General features: G+C 51.4%; 1 protein-coding gene across 1 annotated transcript; it reads left to right on the top strand.

The window, feature by feature from the left end:
• Positions 1-3265: 3265 nt before the first annotated feature.
• Positions 3266-7856, top strand: RACK1 (receptor for activated C kinase 1). The gene is made up of 8 exons (XM_074810498.1): positions 3266-3485; positions 4265-4436; positions 4919-5066; positions 5957-6052; positions 6174-6284; positions 6720-6860; positions 7137-7247; positions 7717-7856. Exons 1-8 carry the CDS (start codon positions 3377-3379, stop codon positions 7780-7782), a joined length of 954 nt encoding a protein of 317 aa, XP_074666599.1. The 5' UTR covers positions 3266-3376; the 3' UTR covers positions 7783-7856.
• Positions 7857-8059: the final 203 nt, after the last annotated feature.

Raw genomic sequence — 8059 nt, 5'->3', positions numbered from 1 at the left:
AACACTTAAACTGAGTATTAAACACTTAAACTGAATATTATAGACTTGGCTTAAACTGAATATTAAAGACATGGCTTAAACTGAATATTATAGACATGGCTTAAACTAAACACTTTAGACTTGTTTTAAACTGAGTATTACCGACTCGTTTTAAGCCCAACACCCGGGGGGGAAAAGGCGCTGGAAAAGGAATTATTGGGTGTTTCTCGCGGGCTAAATTTATATATTTTATCAGCTGTGGGTGGCACGAGGAGCTGAGTCAGGTCAGCGCTGTCGGAAGGACCTAAATTTATGGGAAACAGATAAACAGAGCAAGGAAAAAAAATCACTGATTCTTTCTGTACGGTGTTTTCTTAAAAGGAAAAAAAAAAAAAAGTAACACGATTTGTTCTTTTAATCCTTTTTTTTGGTCAGATTCACGTCCAGGAATTAAAAAAATAAATTATTTTGCTCTTGGTTTCTTCCCGCTATCATGTTTCTTCTGCTTTCTAAAATTTCATACCGTGAATAGGATCCCCCCAAATTCCGCTCTCCCGCCTCTCCGGCGCGTGAGAGTTAAAAAAAAAAATAATTAAAAATACAATAAATAAATAAATAAATAAAATCAAATCACTTACGGAGACCCGCCGTCGATTTGCTGTAATTTTCTGAAGGGGGTTTCGTCGGGGCCGTCGTGCGACGGTCGAGCCGTGGGTGCAAAATTTGGGGAGTTTTTAGGGAAAAGGGGCACCCGGCGTGGCCGGAGGCGTCGGGGGGGGCTGCGGGGAGCTGGGGGAGGCGTCAGGGCCACGACAGCTGCGGTGACAGCGGCGACGGGACCGACCCGACGGCTAATTTTAGTCGGGTGAAACGGGAGCGGGGCCGCGGGAGCCCCGTGAAAAAAAAAAATTAAGAAGCGAGTCTCCTGCTCTGGCCAGGACTCGTCGTCGCTTTGGGTTATTTTTTTTTTTTTTTTTTTAAAAAATAAGTGGGTCTCCTCCCCTGACCAGCATTTCTCATCACTTTGGGTTTTTTTTTTTAAAAAAAAAAAAAAAAAAAAAAAAAGAGAAGTGAGTTCCCTCCTCTGGCCAGGATTCCTCATCGCTTTGGGTTATTTATTTTTTTTTTTTTTAAAAAAAAATAAGCGAGTCTCCTCCCCTGACCAGCATTTCTCATCACTTTGGGGTTTTTTATAAAAAAAAAATAAGAAGTGAGTCCCCTCCTCTGGTCAGGATTCCTCATCGCTTTGGGTTATATTTCTTTTTTTTTTAAAAAAAAATAAGTGAGTCTCCTCCCCTGACCAGCATTTCTCATCACTTTGGGTCTTTTTATAAAAAAAAAAAAAAAAAAGCGTGTCTCCTCCTCAGGCCAGGATTCCTCATCACTTTTTTTTTTTTTTTTTTTAAAAAAAATAAGCGGGTCTCCTCCCCTGACCAGCATTTCTCATCACTTTGGGTTTTTTTTTTTAAAAAAAAAAAAAAAAAGAGAAGTGAGTTCCCTCCTCTGGCCAGGATTCCTCATCGCTTTGGGTTATTTATTTTTTTTTTTTTAAAAAAAAATAAGCGAGTCTCCTCCCCTGACCAGCATTTCTCATCACTTTGGGGTTTTTTATAAAAAAAAAATAAGAAGTGAGTCCCCTCCTCTGGTCAGGATTCCTCATCGCTTTGGGTTATATTTCTTTTTTTTTTAAAAAAAAAATAAGTGAGTCTCCTCCCCTGACCAGCATTTCTCATCACTTTGGGTCTTTTTATAAAAAAAAAAAAAAAAAAAGCGTGTCTCCTCCTCAGGCCAGGATTCCTCATCACTTTTTTTTTTTTTTTTTTTAAAAAAAATAAGCGGGTCTCCTCCCCTGACCAGCATTTCTCATCACTTTGGGTTTTTTTTTTTAAAAAAAAAAAAAAAAAGAGAAGTGAGTTCCCTCCTCTGGCCAGGATTCCTCATCGCTTTGGGTTATTTATTTTTTTTTTTTTAAAAAAAAATAAGCGAGTCTCCTCCCCTGACCAGCATTTCTCATCACTTTGGGGTTTTTTATAAAAAAAAAATAAGAAGTGAGTCCCCTCCTCTGGTCAGGATTCCTCATCGCTTTGGGTTATATTTCTTTTTTTTTTTAAAAAAAAATAAGTGAGTCTCCTCCCCTGACCAGCATTTCTCATCACTTTGGGTCTTTTTATAAAAAAAAAAAAAAAAAGCGTGTCTCCTCCTCAGGCCAGGATTCCTCATCGCTTTTCTTTTTTTTTTTTTAAAAAAATAAGTGGGTCTCCTCCCCTGACCAGCATTTCTCATCACTTTGGGTTTTTTTTATTAAAAAAAAAAATAAGAAGCGAGTCTCCTCCTCTGGCCAGGATTCCTCATCACTTTGGGTTATTTATTTATTTTTTTTTAAATAAGTGAGTCTCCTCCCCTGACCAGCATTTCTCACCACTTTGGGGTTTTTTCATAAAAAAAAAAAATAAGAAGTGAGTCCCCTCCTCTGGCCAGGATTCCTCATCGCTTTGGGTTATATTTTATTTAAAAAAAATAAGTGAGTCTCCTCCCCTGACCAGCATTTCTCACCACTTTGGGTTATTCTTATTTTTTTTTAAAAAAGAAGCGAGTCTCCTCCTCCAGCCAGGATTTTCTCATCGCTTCAGGTTTTTTATTTTAAAAAAAAAATAAGAAGCGAGGCTCCTCCCCTGACCAGCGTTTCTCATCGTTGTTTTTTTTTTTTTTTTTTTTTAAAAAGCGAGTCTGCTCCCCTGACCAGCATTTCTCATCACTTTGTTTTTTGTTTTTTTTTTTTTAAAAAAAGCGAAGCCAGTCCCCTCCTCTGGCCAGGATTCCTCATCACTTCAGGTTCTATACCCCACCTCCAGCCCCCCAAGGCCGCCCTTGTCCCCCTCAACCCCCCCTACTCCATCTAGAGCCCCCCAACACCTCCCCTGCCCCCCTCAACCCCCCCCCACCCCACCTCCAGCCCCCCAAGGCCCCCCTTGTCCCCCTCAACCCCCCCCTACCCCACCTCCAGCCCCCCGAGGCCCACCCTGTCCCCGTAACCCCACCTCCCGCCCACCAAGGCCTCCCCTGCCCCCCACGGCCCCCCCACCCCACCTCCAGTCCCTCAGACCCTCCTTGTCCCCCACCCCACCGCCATGCCCCCCCCCCCGGACCCTCCCTATGACCCCCGAAAACCAGCTCTCACCCTTACTTCTCTTTCCGTACAGCGCCTGCGTGCCGCCATGTTGCCCCGCCGCGCTGCGCGCCGCCATGTTGCCGTACGGCTCTGCCGCCATTTCCGCTTCCGCCGGAAGCCTCCTCGGTCTCTTTCTCTGCCCGCGCTGGCGGCTGCTCCGGGCGGCCGGAGGGGACCGCGCCGTGACCTCCGTTAAATCCGCCGCCATCCTCCCGCCCCGCCGCCGCCATGACGGAGCAGATGACCCTGCGGGGCACCTTGAAGGGCCACAACGGTTGGGTGACCCAGATCGCCACCACGCCGCAGTTCCCGGACATGATTCTCTCTGCCTCGCGCGGTGAGGGCCGCACCCCGGAGCGCGGGGGGGGGGGGGTCTGTTTTGGGGAGACCCTGAGCGGCAGGAAAGGCCGCGGGGCTTGTGAGGAGGAGGAGACCTTGCTCTGGGGGGTCCCAGGGCTACCGTGAGCCTGCGAGGGGGGCGACTGTCAGCCAGTCAGGGCTGGGGATGGGGGGGGGGAACAGGCTGGAGGTGCTGAGGAGGAGGAGGAGGAGGAAGGACCCTGCGGTGGGCAGGAGGGGGTGAAGGAGCGAGACCTGGTCACCCCACTTTTTTTTTTGGCAGCGTCCCCCCTTCCCACGGGGGAGCAGAGGGCTGTGTAAAAGGAACAAGTTTTTAGAAGACTTTTTTCTTTTTTTTTAGGATGTTATTAATAGGAATCATTGATAAATAAATAGTTTTATGGGTTTAATTAATAAGATACTGGTGCTTTAAGAATAATACTGACAGTTTGATGCAAATAGTGCTCATTTGTCTCCTGTACAGCCCCTCATCAGGGCTGGCTTAAAACCCAGCCAAGCGGAATTAACAAAACTCGGTCTTAGGTGTTAAGTTTTAGACCTAACAGAAGGTCAGAAATAAGTGATTAACTTGGGAATAAGCCATTTAGATAATTAAAAGTTAGGCATAGACTAAGCGTATGTTAAATAGAACAGCTTGAGGTGTTCTCAGGAGTCTTAGAGGTGGGTTACGGTGGAGGTTGTTGAAGGAGGTGACAGGCCGGGGTCCCCCAGACGCCCCCCCCCATCCTCTTCCCTCTCGATCTTCCTCCCCTCCAGACAAAACCATCATCATGTGGAAGCTGACCCGTGACGAGACCAACTACGGGATCCCGCAGCGAGCTCTGCGCGGCCACTCGCACTTCGTCAGCGACGTCGTCATCTCCTCGGACGGGCAGTTCGCGCTCTCGGGCTCCTGGGACGGGACCCTGCGCCTCTGGGACCTCACCACGTGGGTCGCGGGGGGGGTTTTGGGGGGGTTTCACGCCTTTCCCTGCTTCTTCTTGAGGCATCGACGCCCCTTGGAGACTCGGGCCCTCTCCTGATGATTAGACCTGACACAAAGTCTGCTGATCCTCCGGGGTCTGAAGACACGTCCTGCAATTATGATGGGAGAGGAGCAGAGGCGGCGGGGGGGGCTCAAGCTCTCCTTTTGGGGTCATTTTGGGCTGAATTGGGGGTACAGCCACGAGAAAGTTGGGATTTACCGAGCCAGGTGCGCACGCGGGATAAACTCAACACGATTCTCCCCCCCTCCTCCTCCTCTTCCTCCTAAGTGCTGCTTTTGAAGGAAAAATGGAACCATCGCTCCTTAAATCTTTCGTTGGCCGCTCTGTGGTGTGGTGGTGTTTTTTTTTTTTCCTTCAAATATTTTAATTTTCCCCCCTTTCTTGATGGAATTTGTGAGCTCTCCCGTTCTGCGTCTTCCTGCAGCGGCACCACCACCCGTCGCTTCGTGGGCCACACCAAGGACGTCCTGAGCGTGGCCTTTTCCTCCGACAACCGCCAGATCGTCTCGGGCTCCCGGGACAAGACCATCAAGCTCTGGAACACTTTGGGCGTCTGCAAGTACACGGTGCAGGTCAGCGGGGGAAGGTGGGCTTCCAGATCACGCCTCCGAGAGACGGGACCTCCGTGGGCTCGGCTTTGGGTCCAGTCCCACTGCCTGGGCTCGGCTTTGGGGTCCAATCCCACCACTTTGGGGTCCAGTCCCACCGCTCGGGCTCGGCTTTGGGGTCCAATCCCACCGCTTTGGCTCCAGCCCCGCCGCTTGGGCTCAGCTTTGGCTCCAGTCCCGCCGCTTGGGCTCAGCTTTGGCTCCAGTCCCGCCGCTTGGGCTCAGCTTTGGCTCCAGTCCCGCCGCTTGGGCTCAGCTTTGGCTCCAGTCCCGCCGCTTGGGCTCAGCTTTGGCTCCAGTCCCACCGCTTGGGCTCAGCTTTGGCTCCAGTCCCACCGCTTGGGCTCAGCTTTGGCTCCAGTCCCACTGCTTTGGGTCCAATCCCACCACTTGGGCTGAGCTTTAGGGTCCAATCCCACAGCTTTGGCTCCAGTCCCGCCGCTTTGGGCTCTGCTTTGGGTCCAATCCCACTGCTTGGGCTGAGCTTTAGGGTCCAATCCCACAGTTTTGGGTCCAGTCCCACCGCTTTGGGCTCTGTTTTGGGTCCAGTCCCACCGCTTGGGCTCAGCTTTGGCTGCAGTCCTGCCGCTTTGGGCTCCGCTTTGGGTCCAATCCCACCACTTGGGCTGAGCTTTAGAGTCCAATCCCACAGTTTTGGGTCCAGTCCTGCCGCTTTGGCTCAGAAATCCAGGTCTCCCAGCCCTCTCCTAACAATCAGACACAATACGCTCGTCACCGACCCCTTCCATGGTGGCTCCGAGGACAAACCCTGCGATGGGGAGGGCTGGGGGGTGCCCGGGGGAGCCTCGGCCGCGTTTCCTCGCCGCCAACCCGCCGTCCTTCCTCTTCCTCAGGACGAGAGTCACTCGGAGTGGGTGTCGTGCGTCCGGTTCTCCCCGAACAGCAGCAACCCCATCATCGTCTCCTGCGGCTGGGACAAGCTGGTGAAGGTGAGTTGGCAGCATCGGAGCAGCCAGCGCTCCAGGAAAGGGTTTATTTCCCCCAAAATCAAAGTGCGGGAGTGGTGTTGAACCCCCTTTTTCTTCTCCCGCCCTATTTTTCCTCACCTAGGTCTGGAATTTGGCTAACTGCAAACTGAAGACGAACCACATCGGGCACACGGGCTACTTGAACACGGTCACCGTCTCCCCCGACGGCTCGCTCTGTGCCTCGGGTGGCAAGGTACGCACCCCCCAGCTGAAATTTTGGCGTCCCACCGGCAATTTTACATCATTTTTTGCATCTCTCGCACCTTGAGCGGGGTTCTAGCAGCCCCAAGACCTGGCCTAACTCACTAGGCCTGGTAGCAGCTGTCAAGCGAGGAGGGAAGACGCGGGCGAAGATGCTCGCTCCGCTCCGAGGACCTCGAATGCTGATATTTTGATGGGTTTTCTTTGAATTTTCCCCGCCTTGTCTTAGCGCTGAGGGATCTGGTGGAGTTGAGTTGGGTCGGCGTTAGGTCAACGGTTGGACTGGATCATCTCCGAGGTCTTTCCAACCTTGATGATTCTGTGATTGTCTTAATTTTTCCGTGCCCGAGTTTGACCGCGGTGGGGGGGTGTGGAACAAATCGAGGCGATTTTTAAGGGATTTCTCTTGATTTTTCCCACCCTGCAGGACGGCCAGGCCATGCTGTGGGACCTGAACGAGGGGAAACACCTCTACACCTTGGACGGCGGAGACATCATCAACGCTCTCTGCTTCAGCCCCAACCGCTACTGGCTCTGCGCCGCCACCGGCCCCAGCATCAAGATCTGGGTACGTCCCGCTTTGGGCGGGGTTTTTCTAGAAGACAACTCCTTTTTTTTTTTTTCCAACTTTTGGGTTGGGTTTGGGTGAGATCCTCCCTTTAGAGGCCGGGTTTTGGTCCGTAGGGCGCCGTGATGAAACGTTTCGTTGCCATCTGACTCCCGTTTCCGTGCAGAAAATCCAGAGGCTGTTTCTGAGCGACCCTCGTGGTGTTGGGGGGTTGGATTTGAGACTCTTCCTTTGCAGGATTCTTCATTCCTTCGCTTTTTTCCTTTTTTGCTGCAGGACCTGGAAGGCAAAATCATCGTGGACGAGCTGAAGCAGGAGGTGATCAGCACCAGCAGCAAAGCCGAACCGCCCCAGTGCACGTCGCTGGCCTGGTCCGCAGATGGGCAGGTACAAACCCCCCCGCTCCCCCCATCCCCACTCTGGGAAAACGAGGATTTGGGGGACCCTCCCACCGCTCTCGGGGCACAGGGACCGCGAAGACGCTCGTCTGTCAGAGAAACCAAGAACTTCCTCGCGTCCCTCCCTTCCTCACGGCCCTTTTTACCCTTTTCCCTTATTCCTCCCCATCCGGTGGTCCCTCAGCTTTGGGATTTGCTCTTTGAGGACAAAAATCCTTTATCCTCGTTGGCCCAACGTCTTCCCCTCGTTGGCCATCAACTCTTCCCACGACCCAACTCCCCTTTTCTCTCCATAGACCCTTTTCACCCTTTTTTCCTTATTCCTCCCCATCCGGTGGTCCCTCAGCTTTGGGATTTGCTCTTTGAGGACAAAAATCTTTTATCCTCGTTGGCCCAACATCTTCCCCTCGTTGGCCATCAACTCTTCCCATGACCCAACTCCCCTTTTCTCTCCGTAGACCCTCTTCGCCGGCTACACGGACAACCTCGTCCGGGTGTGGCAAGTCACCATCGGCACCAGATGAGGACACGGGAGGGAGAAACCGTAAATTTTCTGTACACACAAAAAAAAAAAATCAATAAAAACGTGCTCTCCAGAGCTCACGGCCGCTGTTGGGTCATCCCCAACCTGCAGGTTGATGGAAGATCCGACTGGACGCAGATTGGCAACCTTAAGGGAGAGGCAGAAGCCAATGGTCCCTGTCTGGGAGGGCTTTTGTGGCCACCAGAAGTTGTCCCCGGGCCTTCAAGGTTGGGGACGTGGTGGTGGGACGGGGCACGGGATTTTTGGGGCAGAATTTA

This window comes from Strix aluco, chromosome 37 (genome assembly GCF_031877795.1).
Source record: "Strix aluco isolate bStrAlu1 chromosome 37, bStrAlu1.hap1, whole genome shotgun sequence".
Taxonomy (NCBI): domain Eukaryota; kingdom Metazoa; phylum Chordata; class Aves; order Strigiformes; family Strigidae; genus Strix; species Strix aluco.
The sequence above is the reverse complement of the archived record's forward strand: the minus strand, read 5'-3'. Positions and strand labels throughout refer to the sequence as shown.

What these genes read in the sequence shown, in the direction of transcription:
- RACK1 (XM_074810498.1), top strand. Translation starts at nt 3,377, where the DNA reads ATGACGGAGCAGATGACCCTGCGGGGCACCTTGAAGGGCCACAACGGT. An exon ending in TCTGCAAGTACACGGTGCAG is followed by an intron (nt 5,067 to 5,956) that starts GTCAGCGGGGGA and finishes CCTCTTCCTCAG; the next exon opens with GACGAGAGTCACTCGGAGTG. An exon ending in TCTGTGCCTCGGGTGGCAAG is followed by an intron (nt 6,285 to 6,719) that starts GTACGCACCCCC and finishes CCCACCCTGCAG; the next exon opens with GACGGCCAGGCCATGCTGTG.